The sequence below is a fragment of the Rattus norvegicus genome, chromosome 17 (genome assembly GCF_021556685.1).
Source record: "Rattus norvegicus strain SHRSP/BbbUtx chromosome 17, alternate assembly SHRSP_T2T, whole genome shotgun sequence".
Taxonomy (NCBI): Eukaryota; Metazoa; Chordata; class Mammalia; order Rodentia; family Muridae; genus Rattus; species Rattus norvegicus.
In genome coordinates, this window is record NC_141550.1 from 3012672 (window position 1) to 3033576 (window position 20905).

A 20905-nucleotide genomic window follows, 5' to 3' on the forward strand; every position below is an offset into this window, starting at 1 on the left:
CCAACTCAATTCTTCATAGAGTTAGAAAGAGCAATTTGCAAATTCATTTGGAATAACAAAAAACCCAGGATAGCAAAAACTATCCTTAACAATGAAAGAACTTCTGTGGGAATCATCATCTCTGACTTCAAACAGTATTACAGAACAATAGCGATAAAAACTGTATGGAATTGGTACACAGACAGGCAGGTAGATCACTGGAACAGAACTGAAGCCCGAGAAATGAACCCACACACCTATGGTCACTAGATCTTTGCCAAAAAAGCTAAAACCATTCAATAGAAAAAAAAGATAGCATTTATAACAATTTGTGCTGGTTCAACTGGAGGTCAGCATGTACAGGATTGCAAATGGAACCATTCTTATCACCCTGTCCATAGCTTAAGTCCAAGTGGATCAAGGACCTCCACATAAAGCCAGATACACTCAAACAAATAGGAAAAAAGTGAGGAAGAGTCTCAATCACATGGGCACTGGGGAAAATTTCCTGAACAAAACACCAATGGCTTAAGCTCCAAGATCAAGAATCCACAAATGGGGCTCATAAAACTGCAAAGCTTATGTAAGGCAAGAACACTGTCAATAGGACAAAATGGCAACCAACAGATTGGGAAAAGATCTTTGCCAATCCTACATCTGATAGCCTAATATGCAAAATATACAGAGAATTCAAGAAATTAGACCCCAGGCAGTCAAATAACCCTATTAAAGATGGAGTACAGAGCTGAATAAAGAATACTCAGCTTAGTCACATTGGAATCCTTACTCATAATGGAAAAGAAAATCAAAACAACCCTAAGATTCCACTTCACACCAGTCAGAATGGCTAAGATCAAAACCTCAGGTGACCACAAATGCTGGCGAGGATGTGGAGAAAGAGGAACACTCCTCCATGGTTGGTGGGATTGCAAACTGGTACAAACACGCTAGAAATCAATCTGAAAGGTCCTCAGAAAATTGGTCATTCCACTATGTATGGACCCAGTATACCTCTCCTGGGCATATACAGAAAAGGTGCTCCAACATACGAAAAAGACACATGCTCTACTATGTTGATAGCAGTCTTATTTATCATAGCAAATGCTGGAAAGAAACCAGATGACCTTCAACAGAGGAATGGATACAGAAAATGTGGTACATCTACCCAATGGAGTACCACTCAGCTATCAAAATATTGACTTCATGATAGTTGTAGGCAAATGGATTGAACTAGAAAATATCATCCTGAGTGAAGTAACCCAATCACAGAAAAATACACATGGTATGCACTCACTGATAAGTGGATATTAGCCCAAAAGCTCGATTACCCAAGATACAATCCACAGACCACATGACGTTTAAGAAGGACAAGCAAAGTGTGGATGCTTAACTCCTTAAAAGGAGGGTATATGGAAGAAATGTTTGGAGAAGAGACAGAAGGAACAGCCATTCAGAGCCATATATATCCAACAAAACTAAATAAGATTAATGAAGCTAAGAACTGCATGCTGACAGGAGCCAAATATAGCTGTCTCCTCAGAGGCACAGCAAGAGCATGTCCAATACAGAGGCAAATGCAAGCAGCAAACCATTGAACTGAGAATGGGATCCCTGTTGGAGGAATTAGAGAAAGGATTGAAAACGCTGAAGGGGCTTGCCACCCCATAACAACAACAGAGTTCCCAGGGACTAAACCACTATCAAAGACTATACATGAACTAACCTATGGCTCCAGCTTGATAATGTAGCAGAGGATGGCCTTGCTGGACAACAATAGGAAGAAAATCCCTTGGTCCTACGAAGGGTGAACACCCGATCCCCAGTGTAAGGGAAAGTCAGGAGGGTGGGAAGGGAGGGTGGTTGGGGTGGGGAACACCCTTATATTGAAGGAGAGGAGGATAGAGGGCTTATGTCCGGGAATCTGGAAAGGGAATAACATTTGAAAGGTAAACAAAAAAGTATACAATAAAAGACAAAAAATGCCACAGAATATCACTTCCCATTCCAATAAACAGGGATGGGTACATCAGTAGATGAGCAAGGCGAGAAACATGCAGGTCAAAAGGCAAGTCTTATGGCTCTGTCTCAGACATATGTGGCTTACATTTTAAGGGGCAACTTGTAACATAGCTGTTGTTTTGGTTACTTCTACATTGTGTATGCAGCTCTCCATAGCAGATGACTCATGTTTTGTATCTCAACATCATGTGGTCAGGAAATACTACTGAAGCTTCATCCTCATGACCTCAAGTAATGAACTCAACAGGCTCATCAATGGGGCTCTGACTCTGTAGGACACAGATGGCTGGAAGAGTGCTCAATTGAAACCACAGAGCAAGCATCCATGACCTTTGCATCCTTCTTGTTTCCAACCCACAAGAAATAAGTGGTCTTGTTGAGTCTGGCTTCTAAACTGGGCTGGACCCCATCACAGATGAATAACAGTTGTAGAATCTTTTACTGGGACTAGGAATCACTTTGCCTACTCCTTCCATTAATTGGAGGGTTAGTAGGAAAGCGTGTTACTCTCATGGCATCTTCTAAGATTTCAAGTCCATAGAAAGGATCTTCTGTTTAAAGGTGATAATCTCCTTGCATTTCAATTTATGATTTCCTTTCAGCACTTGATGGTCATTTGAAACCACCTTTTTCTGGATAAGCCACAAACTTTGATTTCACTCCTACTGAACTTGTCGAGTTATTTCATTTGGAACTTCTACAAACTGGACCTCAATATTCCCTACAAGTCCGTGTACCACACACTAGAAGCTTCAGTGTGTGCACTGCATAGAGAGAGTAGCAGCAACACAGCAATGGCTAGAAATCCAGATTCTCCCCTCCTCAAGGAATGCCCTCTCACTGAGGAAAGAAAGCCCAGTGCATCTCCCCAGATCAACACATATACCAACAAAACAGTGTGGATCACAGCTCATCGTAGTCTAACACATTAGACTCTGATAGATCCACCAGTGTACTCTTCCACGTCTGGGGTCTGGGGTCTGGGGTCTGGGGTCCTCACACTCACCACGGTGGGACTGTGATCTTCCTCAGATTTCCTAATGGATGTGTCTAAGGGGAATCCTAGAAGACACTGCTTGCTATCTCCCAGTGGTGTGTCTGACTGCTCAGCCTCCCCATATCCCTCATTAGCTTGAACCACACAGCTAAGTCTTAGGAACTTAGTATCTCCCCTACTGGAGGTATGCTGGTCAAGCAACTGAGACAAAACAGGTCTCCTGTGATCCACACTTCCACACGAAGTTGTCAGTGAAGTCAATTCCTACACAGGATCCTCTTTGTTTGTAGTTACCCCCCAACCCCCGCCCCACGCCAAGGATAGAGACCTCAGAAAACACTAATGAAAGGTCCTTTCTCCTTCCTACTGTCCACTCGTGGAACATCTTGGAAGGTGTTGTAAGACTGTCTTCCAGGAGTGGGTCCCAGAGTCTCACCCACCAATCTTGTGTGTTTACATTAAAAGGTATGAATTAACACTCGTTAGGAAATTACAAAATCACACACCCTAAGTCAGGCAGGACTTTATTCATAAAGGTGAGCCCTGCAGATGAAGGCTTTAAACTTCAATTAGTCTGTGATCTAGCTGTTGCCTACCCTGTTTCACTCTGCACTGTACACAGGACACTGGTCCTCCTGCACTGTTCTGAGGACAGAAGTCCTGCTCCACATACAAATCCTTTCCCTGTTACTGCAATGCACAGTACAGTCCATGACTCAAATAGGTAATTTTAAAACTCAGTTGTGGTACTGCCCTTTACCTTAAGAATTTAGAATCTTAAATCAAGAAGAAGGAAGGCCATTGCTCTGGGGACCAATACACATGCTGTAGGCCACCTGCTTCACTTCCATTTTCCTTCCCCATCTTCCCTCACGTCTCTCCTCCCTAAAGCTTTTCAGCTCCACCTTCCACTCCCCAGCCCAATAACCAGGTCTAGCCTATATTTCACATGTTAAAATGGGGAGAAGTTTCCAACGAAAGACACCTGAATATGTGAATACTCCTCATCCTAGGCAGCCTCTCTGGGAAAAGTGGAATTAACATCAAAATACAAACAGCACCGGAGCAATCCACAGTGCCTCTATTTCCTAAGCACTGGAAGATCCTACATCATAGATTCTCCGGTTCCCTTAACAGATTAAATTCCAGTGCTACCCAGCCTTTGAGGTGTGGTTAATAACACCCACAAAATTCACTCCAAATTGATTTTAAATGGCAAGGGACAAGTTCTGGAGGACACCGAGAAGCTAGGTCTCCGCATTTGGCATCCTGCCCATGATGTTTCTAACAGAAACCCCTTGCTCCAAAGGCTTTGCACAGATACAGCTCCCAAACTGAACACATGAGAACACCTAATGGCCAGGACCACACGGAATCTACAAGATGGCTGCTAGTTCCCACCAAGCCCATGCATGGGAGGACCACCTCCCTGCCTCCCCCTTCTCAGTCCACTGCTAATTCAGGTTAGGGGCAGTGGTCACATGCTCACCATGATTGGACTTGGTAGTTCAGGGTTGGCAGTTCTGTAAGGCACTCAGCAGCAGAGTTCAAAGTATGTCACACCAATCACTCAAGCCTGCTCGGTAATAGAGTGGAACTTGCAGCAGGAACAAAAGAACCCGGAAGAACACTCCTTTTCTCCTGATTGGAGGGTCCTTAAAAACGCCCTGACTGGCCAGTGAATCTTGAGTGACATGAGCACCTCCATTAGGATTAGAGTGTGCTGAAGACATGGAGTAGCAAGTTTTCTGGCCCATCATTGTACTCTAGGAGATGACACATTTTAGATCTGCAAGATTTGTGTTTCAGTATCCCATTTGTCTGTCCTCCAATAGCCGACCTTTCTGTCTTCCAGCACTAAGCAGGAATTTATTCCCCTCCTTCTTCTACTCCTTGTCCTCATCTTCCTCTTCCTAGTGCTGCTCCTCCTCTTCCTGGTGTATTTCTTCTCCTCCTCTTACTCATCTTCTTTTTCTCCTACTCCTTGTCATTTTTGTTCCTCTTCTTGTTCTTTTTCCCCTTCCTCTTCATTTCTACCACCCTCTTCCTGCCCCTCCTCCTCCACTCATGCTAAACCCCCTTGAATCAAGATGGATAGCTTCTAAAGTCCAATTTTCACTACATGACCCCTTGGCAGAATGGTTCCAAGGATATTAATAATTAAAGAGAGCTTTTAGGACACAAAATATGATGTTTGTTTCTGTAATTTCACATTTGCATAAGGAAAATTGTAGCTAATATTCATCTGCTATACGATGTAAGGGTCTGAAAATTGTTGAAGACCGCAGACTCTGATAGTATACAAAAACAAAGAGGGTTATTGTACAGAAACAATCATCATTCAGGGGTCAATCATGATTTGAAATGGCAACCCCAGACAAATGACCCTATTTGTCACAGTTTGTCAGTGGTCTGCATGCCTTCCTCATGAACTGAAAGAATAAAAATGCAGCAAAGCAGTCAGAAGTTTATAAAAGCCCTAAATACCTCAAATTCCAGACCCTGCCCTCTACCTGTGAGTAAAATTTCGAATTTCTTGAGCCTGCTCTCCCAGGAGCTAGATAAAAGGACTAAAGATATGGCCCTTAGAGAACAATCTTGAGAAACAGGAAGCTCCTCCTTGTGACATTTCACTGGTATTACAATGACGTCATCCCTGTGCCCCTGGGTTGTGGTTTCTCCCTTTAAATACCCTTTCTGCCAGCCTCTCGGGGTCGAACTCCACTGCCGCTGCGTGGGATATGAGTCTCGACCCCAGTGCACTGGTCCCTATCAATACACCTCATGTTTATTACAGCAAGGACGGTCTCACGTGAGTTCTTGGGGGGTCGCATCATCCCGACACCTGAGTGAGGGTCTCCCTGCTTCCGGGGCCTTTCAGAACTTATAACCATATAATGAAATAGGGCTGCCCAGTGCAGATGGTCTATTCTGAGAAAAGATATTTCCCATCTTTTGTGGTTATCCCCTGGCTGGTCTCTGGGGGTATGGTTTTATGAATCTGTTCTAGGTTATATGATCTGTTCCTAGAGCTGGTGTCTCAGGACTTTATATTAATAATTGTCTAATTCTTAAGCTCGTGCTTTATGGCTGTTTTTTACATCAGGCCTCTCTTACAAAAGGGTTGTCTCAGTGGAGATAAATGGGGTTTATCTTTCTCTTCAAAATGATTCTCCAGAAATGGAGTTTATCTTGCTCTTTCAATATGAGAATCCAGACAACCCTGGGAAAAAAGCAGGAAGTGGATGCAAACCACAGTGGAGCACTATTGGTAGCCAGCACATCTTCCTCAGTGGGAGGTGAAAACACATATCTGTAGTAGCCGAGGTTTTCCAGATGAACAGAACCCAAAGCATGGCTCTCTCTATGTATGGATGAAGTGGATATAGAGAAATGTCTCATGGAATGTTGTCCACGAGTAAGACAATGACTGCAACAATGGCAAGTTCAAGAATACAGTCGTGTCAGGGTTGGGGATTTAGCTCAGTGGTAGAGCGCTTGCCTAGGAAGCGCAAGGCCCTGGGTTCAGTCCCCAGCTCTGAAAAAAAGAACCAAAAAAAAAAAAAAAAAAAGAATACAGTCGTGTCTTTATGTCTCAGCTGGTCTTCAGCATGTACCAGAATTCCTAACACGGAACCTCTAATGCTAGAAAAATGAAGTAATCTCTCTTACCAGAGTATGGCAGGAAGAAAAAGAAAAATAGTTACTATCTTCATCCTTACATACGTAAGCTTCCACCAGAAGATATGGCCTAGATAAAGATTTTTCTTATCAACTCATGAGCTCCCTCCACAAAAAAAGGGGGATGGGTTCCCATAGTAAATATTTCAATAAGAAAAATCCCTCAGAGTGTCCACCTGTTTCAGTTTCAGTAACTGACTGCAGTCATTTGACCTGAAGTACATTTTACCTCATCCTGAATGCTCTGTGTCTCAAGGAATCTTCTGTAGAAGATTCCATATTTTTTTTTCTTTTCTTTTACAGGATATTGTCTTTATTGACACTTCAAATGTTATCACCTTTCCTGCTTTCCCCTTTAGAAGACCCCTATCAGATAGCCCCTCCCCTGCTTCTCTGAGGTGCCTTGAAAAACCCACCCTTCTCACCTGCCTTCCTGGCATTACCCTACACTGAATCATCAAGCCTTCACAGGCCCAAGTGCCACTCCTCCCACTGATGTCCAACAAGGCCATTTTCTGCTACATATGTAGCTGAAGCAAAGGGTCACTCCATGTGTACACTTTTGTTGGGTGTTTAGTCCCTGGGAGCTCTGGGGGGGGGGGGTCTGCTCCATTGATATTGTTGTTCTTCCTGTGGGGTTGCAAACCCCTTCAGCTCCTCCAATCGTTTTTTTAACTCCTCCATTGGGGACACCGGACCCAGTACAGTAGTTGGCTGTGAGCCTCCAACTCAATATTTGTGAGGCTATGGCCAAGCCTCTCAGGAGACAGCTATATCAGGCTCCTGTAAGCAAGCACTTCTTAGCATTTGCAATAATGTCTGAGTTTGGTGACTGTATATGGGATGGATCCCCAGGTGGGTCAGTCTCTGGATGGCCTTTCCTTCAGTCTCTGCTCCATACCTTGTCTCCTTATTTCCTCCTGTGTGTTTTGTTCTTTCTTCTAAGAAAGACTGAAGCATCCACACTTTGGTCTTCCTCCTTCTTGAGCTTCAGATAGTCAGTGAATTGTATTGTGGGTATTCTGAGCTTTTGGGCTAATATCCACTTATCAGTTTGTGCATACCATGTGTGTTCCTTTGTGGTTGGGTTACCTCACTCAGGATGATATTTTCTAGTTCCATCCATTTGCCTAAGTATTTCCCAAAGTCATTGTTTTAATAGCTTAGTTATACTCAATTGTGTAAATATACCACATTTTCTGTATCCATTCCTCTGTTGAAGACATCTGGGTCCTTTTCAACTTCTGGCTATTATAAATAAGGCTGTTATGAACATAGTGGAGCATGTGTGTTTTTTATATGTTGGAACATCTTTTTGGTAAAGACACAGAAGTGGTATAGCTGGGTACTCAGGGAATACTATGTCCAATTTTCTGAGGAACCACCAGACTGATTTCCAGAGTGGTTGTCCCAGCTTGCAATCCCACCAGCAATGGAGGAGTGTTCCTCTTTTTCTACAGCCTCGAAGACATGTGCTGTCACCTGAGTTTTCGATCTTAGCCAACCTGACTGGTGTTTGGTAGAATCTCAAGGTTGTTTTGATTTGCATTTCCTTGATAACTAAGGATGCCGAACATTTCTTTTGGTGCTTTCTCGGCCATTTGATATTCCTCAGTTGAGCAGTCTTTGTTTAGCTCTGTATCCCACTTTTTAATAGGGTTACTTGATTTCTGGAGTTTACCTTCTTGAGTTCTTTTATATATGATATGTTAGCCCTGTATGGAATGTATGTCTGGTAAAGATCTTTTCCCAATCTGTTGGTTGCTGTTTTGTCCTATTAACAGTGCTCTTTGCCTTACATAAGCTTTGGAATATTATGAGGTCCCATTTGTCAAATGTTGATCTAGAGCATAAGCCACTGGTGTTTTGTTCAGGAAATCTCTCCCTGTGCCCATGTGGTCGAGGCTCTTCCCAACTTTCTCTTCTATTAGTTTCAGTGTATCTTGTTTTATGTGGACCTCCTTGATCCATTTCAACTGGAGCATTTTACAAGGAGATAAGAGTGGACTGGTTTGTATTCTTGTACATGCTGACTACCATTTGAACCAGCATTTTGTTGAAAATGCTCTCTTTTTTTCCATTGGATATAAATCACTATATATACAAACTCAAAAAAAAAAAAAACAACAACAACAACAAAAAAAACCCAACAACAACAACCTAAAGATCATCTCATTAGATGCTTATAATATATTTGACAAAATTCAACACCCTTTCATGTTAAAAGTCTTGGAAAGATCAGGAGTTCAAGGCCCATACCTAAATACAGTAAAAGCAATATACAGCAAACCAGTAGCCAACATCAAACTAAATGGAAACTTGATGCAATCACACTAAAATCAGGGACTAGACAAAGTGGCCTTATCTCTCCCTACCTATTGTATATAGTACTTCAAGTCCTAGCCAGAGCAATGAGACAAAAAAAAAGGAGATCAAAGGATTAGAAATTGGAAAGGAAGAAGTCAAAATATCATTATTTGCAGAAGATATAATAATATACTTAAGTGAGGCCAAAAAACCCACCAGAGAACTACAAAACCTGATAAATAGCTTCAGCAAAGTGGCTGGGTATAAAGTTACCTCAAACAAATCAGTAGCCTTCCTTACACAAGGGAAAAACAGACTGAGAAAGAAATTAGGGAAATGAAACCCTTCGCAGTAGTCACAAATAATATAAGATACCTCGGTGTGACTCTAAGCAAGCAAGTGAAACGTCTGTATGACAAGAACTTCAAGTCTGAAGTAAGAAACTGAAGATCTCAGAATTTGGAAAGATCTCCTATGCTCATGGACTGGCATAGATTAATTGGCAAGATTAATATAGTAAAGATGGCCATCTTGCCAAAAGCAAACTACAGATTTATGCAATCCCCATCAACATTCCAACTCGCAGAGTTAGATAGAGCATTTTGCAAATTCATTTGGAATAACAAAAAAACCTATGCTAGCAAAAACTATTTCTAACAATAAAACAATTTTGGGGGGAATCATCATCCCTGACCTCAAGCAGTATTACAAAGCAAGAGTGATGAGAACAGACAGGCAGGAATGGATAGAATGGAAGACGCAGAAGTAAACCCACACACTGATAGTCACTTGATCTTTGACCAATGAGCCAAATCCATCCAGTGGAAGACTCCATTTTTTATACCTTATTTTTATTTTATGTATATGAGTGCTTTCCTGGCACTTGTTTGTGTGCAGCACCTGCAGTGGTCAGAAGAAGGCATTAGATCCCTTGGGACTACAGTTACAGCAGCTGGTTTAATGCCATATGGTTTTAGAGAATGCAACCTGTGTCATCTATAACAATATCCAATGCTCATAACTAAGCCATCTCTGTATTTACCATATTTTCATTTAAAATTGATTTTATGCAATTGAATTAAAATAAGTTACTTTCTCTAGCCTTTACCATTTTACATTTTCTGATATATATTCCCAATAATAACAAATGCTGTGGGAGGTTTGGTAAAGACATGCTACCCTAGTGAGCTAACTTCATTTTCTTAACTATATGTAACATAGATATTGACAAGCTTGAATGTAGAACTAAACTGCAAGACACTCAGAAATCTCTTTCCATGTATGCCCTTCTACCTAGTCTACGTTTCTCCTGAAAACATCAAATCCAAGTCAGCTCCTTTGCTCTCTTTCCTCAAATCTTGTTTCATCTGTGTTCTGCTCTTTCTTACCCTTCTGCTTCCAAGAATCCATTGTAAGCCAAGAGATAAAGCTAGAGTACAAAGAAAGTGCCCACCATGACAGTTCTCAGACATCTAATTGTTATAAAAGAAGGCTCTCCCCCCAATACACCCTTGGCAGGCTAAAACACTTCATTTCTTGGGGGTGGGAGGTAGGTGGGTGACTCAAGTCCAGTCTATAGGGAGTTAAAACTTTTCAACTTAAATGAGGAGCATCTCAATGACTTAAAGCTGACTTTGCCTCAAGACATCCAGAAAAGACCACAAGATCCCACCCAAGCAATCTGCCTTCAAATAGGTAGGAACTTTCCATTCTTTAGCATTTTATCCCTCAGCACATCAGCACAGATGCCTTTGCCACAGCTCCCGACCACCGGGCTATATACCAAGGTAGAAAAAGAAGCTCAAAGAATAAAAAATACGGCCAAAAAGTCGGAAGTTTAAAAATGGAATCTCACCCCTAAGAAGCCCTAAATACCTCAAATTCCAGACCCTGCCCTCTACCTGTAAGTAAGTAAAGATTCACATTTCTTGAGCCTGCTCTCCCAGGATCCAGATAAAGGGTTTAAGATAAGGCCCTTAGATAGGTGATCCCAACCTAGTAAAGATAAGAGGAAGCTTCTTCCAGGAACTAGCTGACCATAAAGTTAGATTAAAATCTTAAAAGAACAACCTTGAGAAGAAGGAAGCTTCTCCTAGGAACTAAAGGGAACAAGAAGTTAAGCAATCTTGACAGGAAGCCTCTTGTGATTTTCCAAAGACACCACCCCCGCCCCCTTGGGTTGTGGTTTCTCCCTTTAAATACCCTTTCTCCCAGCATCTCGGGGTCGAACTCCACTGCCCCTGCATGGGATATGAGTCTCGACCCCAGTGCACTGGTTCCTATCAATACACCTCATGTTTATTACAGCAAGGACGGTCTCACGTGAGTTCTTGGGGGGTTGCATCATCTCGAGACTTGAGTGAGGGTCTCCCTGCTCTGGGGGTCTTTCAGAGCCAAAATCGTGGGTCTCTTGGATGTCATGATGAAGGTAACAACTATGAGCATTCATTACCCCAGACATCAGATGGGAAGAGACTCAGTGGCACTGAACAATACCCAGGCAGATCAGGTGGCTCCAGAAATGGTTATGCAAGTGACTATCCCAGTTTTGGGCCAGCAAGAGACACCTGCTGGGAACCAGGATTAGACTAAAGGATGGGCTCATTTAGAATATACAGCAGAAGAAAGGGCCCAAATTGCTTAGAAGAGGAAGGGCAGTGGCACACTCAAGGGTAAAGCTATACTCCCCAGAGAATAAACAAAAGACTCACTTTCCCAAATGCACAAATGGACTCATTTAGCTCTCACCTGCATAAAGACAACAATTCACAGACACCCTAACTTTAATTCTGAACAATTTAAGGATAGAGTGGTGACTACTTGTTTTAGCCACTTGGAAGTTAGGAGATTTACATAGCAAATATATTTCACCAATCATTTCTTAACTACACCAATACTCTGAAAGAGCGGGCCATTCTTCAAGGACAGAATCCTAAGTGGAAGGCTTCAGAGGATGTAAAAGATAGAAAAAGTAGGAGATAGAAAGTATGAAAGCTGGGGTGGGGTAGCAAGGAGCTAAGGCTTCTGCTAAGGAAGCTTCTTAAGAACAGCAGCATTTCTACTACCTACAAGGAAAATGGAAAGAAATGGGAGATTTCCATGAAGTCAGCAGAATCAACCATACAATGGACAAATTAAGGAGGGACCAGATCAAACAATGTTGCTCACGGAGTACAGGGCCATCTCATTAACATTAAAGACCACGCCTCCACTACTTTGGAACTGATGTCTTCAGTCCCAGGTGGTAGCAATTTTTGGAAACTAAGCAGCAGAGACAACCCCTCTCCAAAGGACCTGGCCCCAGACCATTAACAGATCTCAAAAGCATATGCCTGGTTTTAGAGAAAAAGCTCTGCTTTTTTTTTTTTTTTTTATTAACTTGAGTATTTCTTATATACATTTCAAGTGTTATTCCCTTTCCTGGTTTCCGGGCAAACATCCCCCTCCCCCCTCCCTTCCTTATGGGTGTTCCCCTCCCAACCCTCCCCCCATTGCCGCCCTCCCCCCATAGTCTAGTTCACTGGGGGTTCAGCCTTAGCAGGACCCAGGGCTTCCCCTTCCACTGGTGCTCTTACTAGGATATTCATTGCTACCTATGGGGTCAGAGTCCAGGGTCAGTCCATGTATAGTCTTTAGGTAGTGGCTTAGTCCCTGGAAGCTCTGGTTGCTTGGCATTGTTGTACATATGGGGTCTCGAGCCCCTTCAAGCTCTTCCAGTTCTTTCTCTGATTCCTTCAACGGGGGTCCTATTCTCAGTTTAGTGGTTTGCTGCTGGCATTCGCCTCTGTATTTGCTGTATTCTGGCTGTGTCTCTCAGGAGCAATCTACATCTGGCTCCTGTCGGTCTGCACTTCTTTGCTTCATCCATCTTGTCTAATTGGGTGGCTCTATATGTATGGGCCACATGTGGGGCAGGCTCTGAATGGGTGTTCCTTCAGTCTCTGTTTTAATCTTTGCCTCTCCCTTCCCTGCCAAGGGTATTCTTTTTCCTCATTTAAAGGAGTGAAGCATTCACATTTTGATCATCAGTCTTGAGTTTCATTTGTTCTAGGGATCTAGGGTAATTCAAGCATTTGGGCTAATAGCCACTTATCAATGAGTGCATACCATGTATGTCTTTCTGTGATTGGGTTAGCTTACTGAGGATGATATTTTCCAGTTCCAACCATTTGCCTACGAATTTCATAAACTCGTTGTTTTTGATAGCTGAGTAATATTCCATTGTGTAGATGTACCACATTTTCTGTATCCATTCCTCTGTTGAAGGGCATCTGGGTTCTTTCCAGTTTCTGGCTATTATAAATAAGGCTGCGATGAACATAGTGGAGCACGTGTCTCTTTTATATGTTGAGGCATCTTTTGGGTATATGCCCAAGAGAGGTATAGCTGGATCCTCAGGCAGTTCAATGTCCAATTTTCTGAGGAACCTCCAGACTGATTTCCAGAATGGTTTTACCAGTCTGCAATCCAACCAACAATGGAGGAGTGTTCCTCTTTCTCCACATTCTCACCAGCATCTGCTGTCACCTGAGTTTTTGATCTTAGCCATTCTCACTGGTGTGAGGTGAAATCTCAGGGTTGTTTTGATTTGCATTTCCCTTATGACTAAAGATGTTGAACATTTCTTTAGGTGTTTCTCAGCCATTCGGCATTCCTCAGCTGTGAATTCTTTGTTTAGCTCTGAACCCCATTTTTTAATAGGGTTATTTGTTTCCCTGTGGTCTAACTTCTTGAGTTCTTTGTATATTTTGGATATAAGGCCTCTATCTGTTGTAGGATTGGTAAAGATCTTTTCCCAATCTGTTGGTTGCCGTTTTGTCCTAACCACAGTGTCCTTTGCCTTACAGAAGCTTTGCAGTTTTATGAGATCCCATTTGTCGATTCTTGATCTTAGAGCATAAGCCATTGGTGTTTTGTTCTGGAGAAGCTCTGCTTTTTTAATATATACCTCAAGGCCTTAGGGAAAGGCCCCAGGTCCTAGGCCCCAGGCCCTTACAGGCTCTAAGATGTGGCTGAGTTTGAGAAGGAGCTATGTAATTCTCTATCCATGAAGTCCTCATGGAAAGCCTTGCTCAGTCAGGCCAGTCCTCACCACAACAGTGTTTTTCCTTTTCAAATGGTGTCACCTGATGTCCTGCCCACCTGGCGGAACTATGCTTTTCTCAAGAAGAAGAGTGGTCCTTTATGGCACACCAGGCCTTAGTGGTAGTTGTGACCCTGCAATGCTCCATGAAGCTGATTGTTAAAGGGCTGCTCTGTGATCTGGGGATGGGCCTAGTGGCTGTTGGTTAATCATGGCTGTCTCCTGTGTTACCTTCTGAAGCCATATTTTCTGACAATCCAGGTGAACAACCATGTGTATCCAGCATCCTAATATCTAATATGCTTGGTTACCATGCTACTTACCTCAGGGAAGCAGTCTCTCCATGAGGTAAACTCTACTCAGTGTGATTCGCTATTTCCCAGGCATTGGAAAATCCTTTACATCAAAGATTCTGTACTCTTTTCATCACAGCTTAATATCAATGTCTACTCCAGGAACTTTGAAAGTGGTAAAGTCACAGTCCAGAAAGGAACAGAATAAAGGAAGTTGATAACTTCCCTTCTTTGACAATATTTAATATTAGGAATGAACAGTAAGGTAATCAATTTTAGATGATTGATGAGCGTCTGACTGGCCCATTTTTGGGTCTACACACCAGGCTATCAAGAATCTGAATAAAACATTGAACGTAGTATGAAACCAAGATACTGTAGTTACACTAGTCCTACGAAATAGAAGGTCTGCGTAATGCAATGTGGCCCATCGACTCAGGGGAGAAAAGGAGAGGCAGCTGGGGGAAGAATTATGGGAGGGTGTAACTGGGAGGAGGGCAGTGTGCAGAATGTAAACTGAATACATAAAAGAAATAAATCAGTTTATTAAAAAGCAGGGGATGGCTTTTATAGTCAAGCTCAAGGCCTAGGTACATGGCATGTGCTTACAGAAGTAGAATCTTTTTTCAGTTAGTAACTTAGTTCACTATCACCCAGTTAACAGAACATACCAGGAACACTGGAAACCATGTATGATGTGGAAATCACAAGAATGTACATGAACAACAAGTCAAAAAAAAAAGGGTAACTTTTACCTTGGAATCAAATTTTACCATTAAGATTAATTAGTAAAGGAAAGAAAAAATGAAATATGCTAGCCTATGACAAATACAGTTCTGATTATTTCCTTTGTTTGAGACAGGGTCTGATTTAGAACCCCAGCTGACTTTGATTTGATGAGCACACTATAATCTATAACACATATTAAAAGTATAGTAGGGGGCTGGAGAGATGGCTCAGCGGTTAAGAGCACTGACTGTTCTTCCAGAGGTCCTGAGTTCAAATCCCAGCAACCACATGGTGGCTCACAACCATCTGTAATGAGATCTGATGCCCTCTTCTGGTGTGTCTGACGACAGCTACAGTGTACTTATATATAATAAATAAATTAAATCTTTAAAAAAAAAAGTATAGTAGATAGCAGTCTGTGTTTAAGGAAGCGCCTTTCAACAAATATTCCTAGCATCGGAATCTTCTACAGAAGAGAGAGCTGAGAAGTCATTTGACGTTGGTCTCCTTATTAGTAAAGGAGAATGTTCTTTTTTTTTTAAAGATTAATTTATTCATTTATTATATATAAGTACACTGCAGCTGTCTTCAGATACACCAGAAGAGGGCACCAGACCTGATTATAGATGGTTGTGAGCCACCATGTGGTTGCTGGGAATTGAACTCAGGACCTCTGGAAGAGCAGTGGGGTGCTCTTAAACACTGAGCCATCTCTCCAGCCCAAGGAGAATGTTCTTAACAGGATTATTCCTCACGGCAGCCTAGACTTGTCAATCTTGGGATCACTCCAACCCTTAAAGGATTTGCACTGATGCTAACTGCTCTGCAGCTAATGTAGAAGAAAGTCCTCCCTGGTTTGTGTAGTTGGAAGGGTAAATTTACTGTGTTCCGATCATCCACACAACCCTACTGTATGGTTAATTTTCACTGATATCATGAAATAGGTCATGGCCAAGAGGAATCATTACTGAAAGCATTGAATTGGACTTGCACTTCTAAAGGATTAGAATCCATCACAGCAATGTAGGCACATGGCGACAAGAAGAGAAAAGAGCTCACTGGTTGAATCTCAGACAGGATGGAAACAGCAACTCAGATTTAAAAAAAAGTATAAATTAAAATATCAAACAATTGGCACTGGTAAGATGGTTCGGTGGTTAAGAGCACTGACTGCTTTTCCAGGTAGACTGAATTCAATTCCCAGCAACCACTGGGTGGCTCACTACCATCTGTGTTGGGATCTGATGCCCTCTACTGGTTTATCTGAAGACAGCTACAGTGTATGCATAGACATAAAATAAATAATTCTTTTAAAAAATGTATATATAAAAACATTACAACAATTTATGATGGGGAAGCTGATCCCAGGGTATGTGCCATCCTATACAACACAGAGTTATCAATAGGATAATAAAGAAATAGAAAACACACAGACACAGTAAGACACAAAGATACAATAATCAAGACTGCGTGCAGCCTTGCTGACATAATGAGGGATCAGAGAGAAAAAGCCATGAACAAAAGCACAAAATACAGTCAGGCTTTCATCAAACACTTAAGGAGACTCTGCCAGGCATAATGTCAACTTGACCATTATTACCTATGATTGTATGTGTAAAAAATTTAAAAAGAACACAGACTTCACAGCCACCACAAAAATACCTCAAACTGCCCTCTAATCTGTTTATTTCTTACCGTCAGTGGCTACTGATCTTTCTCTCAAGAGTGCTTCCCATCACCGCCTGTCTATCAGTTTCTAAACAATTAGTACAATGTAGCAGGCAAACCAAAATGTGGAATGCAGTGTTCACAAGTCCTAGGAACCAGACCATCATTTCTTAGAAATGATCTTTTGACTTCACAACAAAGGCACTGTTCATCCCTAATATTAAGTACTGTCACAGCAGCAATGTTATCAACTTCCTTTTGGGGTACAGAGCTAAACAAAGAATTCTCAAATGAGGAAAATCGAATGGCTCGGAGGCACCCCCTAAATTGCATCTCCATCAAATGATCATGTGGTCTGAAATGCTGACAATCAGCAAATTAGGAGGCAGAGACAAGAATATATGAGAAAATTGTGACAGCCTCAAACCAAATCAGTCATTTAAGTATTAACAATCCAAACACTGGGGCTGGAGACATGGCTCAGTGCTTAAGAGCACTGACTGCTCTTCCAGAGGTCCCAAGTTCAAATTCCAGCAACCACCTGGTGGCTCAAAACCATCTGAAATAAGATCAGATGCCCTCTTCTGGTGTGCCTGAAGACAGTTACAGTGTACTGATATATAGTAAAGTGTTTTAAAAAATTTTAAAAAGAGAGAGGGAAATTTCATTTAAAAAAATGTTCAACATTCTTAGTCATCAGAGAAATGAAAATCAAAATGACCATGAGATTCTACCTCACACCAGTCAGAATGGCTAAGATCAAAACCTCATGTGAGAGCACATGCTGGTAAGGATGTGGAGAAGAGAAACACTCCTCAATTGTTGGTGGGTTTGCAAGCTGGTACGAACACTCTGGAAATCACTCTGACTGTTCTTCAGAAAATTGGACATATTCGTCCTTGTAGACCTAGGTATATCACTCCTGGGCATATACCCAAAAGATGTTCCAACATATAACAAAGGTACGTGCTCCACTATGTTCATAGCAGCCTTATTGATAATACCAGAAGCTGGAAAGAACCCAGATGTTCCTCAGCAGAGGAATGGATACAGAAAATGTGGTACATCTACACAATGGAGTACTACTCAGCTATTAAAAACAATGACATCATGAAACTCACAGGCAAATGGATGGAAGTAGAAAATATCTTCCTGAGTGAGGTAACCCAGTCACAAAAGAATAAATATGGTATGTACTCATTGATAACTAGAGGTTAGACAAAAAACTCAGAATACCTACAATACAACTCACAGACCATATGAAATGCAAGAAGGAAGACCAATGTGGATGCTTCAGTCCTACTTAGAAGAGGGAATAAAATAATTACAGAAGGCAGAAAGAGGGAGAGGGAAAGGCTGGGCGGGCAGTGGGGGTGGGAGAGCATTAGTTGTGGGGAGAGACAGGAAGAAGTACAGAGGGTCAGGAAATGGAAGGGGAGTGTGTAGCAGTGGGGAATGAGGAACTGGGAGTAGCCACTAGAAAGCCCTAGATGCTAGGAAAGCAAGAGGCTCCCAGCACACAACTGGGATGGCATTGGCTGAAATACCCAACAAAGGGGAATGAGAACCTGTAGAGACCATATGCAGACCCAGTTGAGGGATGGGGCCACACACACATCTCAAAAATATTAACACACAATTGTTCCTGTCTAAGGGAAATGCAGGGACAGAGAATGGAGCAGAGACTGAAGGAAAGGCCATCCAGAGACTGCCCCCCCATGCGGATCCATCTTATCTGCAGACACCAAACCCAGACACTATTGCTGATGCCAAGAAGCATGAACTCACAGGAACCTGCTATGGCTGCTCCCTGAGGGGCTCGGCCAGAGCCTGACCAATACAGATGTGGATGCTCACAGCCAACCATTGGACTGAGTGAGCACTAGGACAGCAGAGAGGACTTAGGGGAAAGACTGAAGAAGCTGAAGGGGTTTGCAACCCCATAGCAAGAACAACATTATCAACCAATCAGATTCCCCTAGAGCTACCAGGGATGAACCACCAACCAGAGAACACATGGAGGGATCCATGGCCCCAGCTGTTCACATAGCAGAGGATGGCCTTATCTGACATCGATGGGAGCAGGGAAGGCCCTTGGTCCTGTGGAGACTCTGCCCCAAATTAGGGGAATGCTAGGGAGGTGAGGCAGGAGTTGGTGGGGGCGAGGAAGAGGGATATCATAGGGGGTTTGCAGAGGGGAAACCAAAAAGAGGAATAACATTTGAATTGTAAATAAATCAAGTAACCAATAAAAATGAACGAATTAATAAGAAATGAAATATAAAATGTGAAATCAATCGTTGACTCTTTCAAAAGAAAAACATTATTAATAATAAGAAAATCCCCACATATCCGTACCAATTTTGAATAAGTAAGGGCCATTCCCTGGCAGAGAGAATGGCTTTGACCTGGACCCTATGTGCAATGTTAGGTGCTAGATACGTAATGTAACACACAGCTGAAACATATGGCATTCTTCTCAACCCACTGAGCTGAAGTAATTGTGCAAGTGGATTGGACACAGCTGCAAAGGGGTACCCTCCAGTTGGAAATTCAATATGCATTGATCAAGCCAACCGCCCCAAAACATATGATTTTGTATAGAACTTAGGTGAGTTTATCCATATTTGCTTGTATAAAAGTCTTTCTTCTCTGAGGGTGTCTCTCTTCTCCTGGCTCATAGAAGTTTATTGCTCCAAACTTCCCCCAAGCCTATCAAGTGAGTGCATCTGGACTTGAGGGAAAGGATCTAGCAATCAATCCTTTACTCAATTACCCGATTCCCTCAACGTAGACAACGTTTGAGAAAAACTTGGAAATAAACATTAAAGTCACCTTTCAAAGTGTGTCTGTCACTTTTCTCCCTGTGACTTCAACTACCAGGCTGGAAGTTAGAGCAGCCCAGTTCCCTGGAGATAGAAGAAAGGCTACTTAACCCCATGCTGTTTTAAGGTGAGGGGCTACACACCAGAGATTGCAGTTTACAGTCTGGCCTCTGAGGAACTCAGGAAAGTCAGCTACAGCTGCAAAGCGCCTTAGACTTAAAATAGGTAAAACAGCAACCCTAAATATCTCGCAAGACCAAGTCTTGCCCCCGCGGACATTCTTCCCCCTCCGCTGCCTCAAAAGAAACCAAAAAGAACAGCCAGGGTTGGCCCCCTGCATCCCACCACAATGAGTCCTGAGGCTGAGCCGCCCGCTCCTTCTCGTTTTGGGCAGTGGGCACCTGCTCACCATGTCCCGACTTAGTAGATTGCCAGCACGTCCATAAGACACCAGGCAGCAGACATCAAAACACAACAGGCCAATCAGTCAAGCCCGCTAAGCAACTCAGGTAAATTGGCTGCTGGAAACAGGGCACCAGGAAGTACACTCCTCTTCTACTAGTGGACGCCCTGCCTGGAGGCCCTGATTGGCCAGTGAATCTTGAGTGACATGACCCCTCCCGCAGGATTGGAGTTTGCTGAAGGCACACAGCATAGCGTTTCTGGCCCAGGATTCTAGTCAGGGAGCTTATCCTTCTCAGAGATGCAAGATTTTTATTTCAGTATCTCTTTTGTGTGTCTTCCAATAACCTATCTTGCTGCCTTCCAGCACTCAGCAGGAGTTTCTTCCTCCTACACTTGTTGCTGTTGCTGCTCCTCCTCAATCAAGAGGAATCTTTGCAAGGTATTCAGCTTGGTGCAGAGTGAAGTATATGGTTTGACCTTGCCTCTCTGGATTGCTGGCTACTGAGACCCATAACTTTTTTTTTTGGTTCTTTTTTTTTTTCCGGAGCTGGGGACCGAACCCAGGGCCTTGCTCTCCTAGGCAAGCGCTCTACCACTGAGCTAAATCCCCAACCCCGAGACCCATAACTTAACCCAAACAACTACAGCCAATGAAGGCCTGTGTTTCAAATTTCTGAGCTCAATTCACTATTTCAATGAGGATTCATATATCTCCCTAGGACAGTAAGCTAAGTGCAGTTTGAATATTCATGGGCTTACCTGACATCACAAAGCCTTCACCCACGGATCTAGTCTGTTTTCATTCACCCAACATGGATTAATGCATTCTGTAAAATTACTAAATCATTACACTGCCACGACCAGGTCCTTTGTCCTGATGGCTGCTGCAGCACCTGATTGCCTACTCCCAACCCCAATA

At 42.6% G+C, this 20905-nt stretch overlaps 1 protein-coding gene across 2 annotated transcripts in view; it reads right to left on the bottom strand.

Annotated features, from left to right (window-relative positions):
* Positions 1-20144, bottom strand: part of Zfp808 (zinc finger protein 808) — a 31728-nt gene extending 11584 nt beyond the window's left edge. Inside the window, exon 1 of one of the 2 annotated variants that reach the window (XM_087591799.1) lies at positions 19991-20144. In XM_087591799.1, the coding sequence (XP_087447925.1) occupies positions 19991-19993 (3 nt within the window). In that variant the 5' untranslated portion in view covers positions 19994-20144. Of the gene's footprint in view, positions 1-4484; positions 4607-19990 lie in introns of those variants that run through there. The other variant, XM_087591800.1, reaches the window with a different exon arrangement.
* Between the last annotated feature and the right edge of the window lie 761 nt (positions 20145-20905).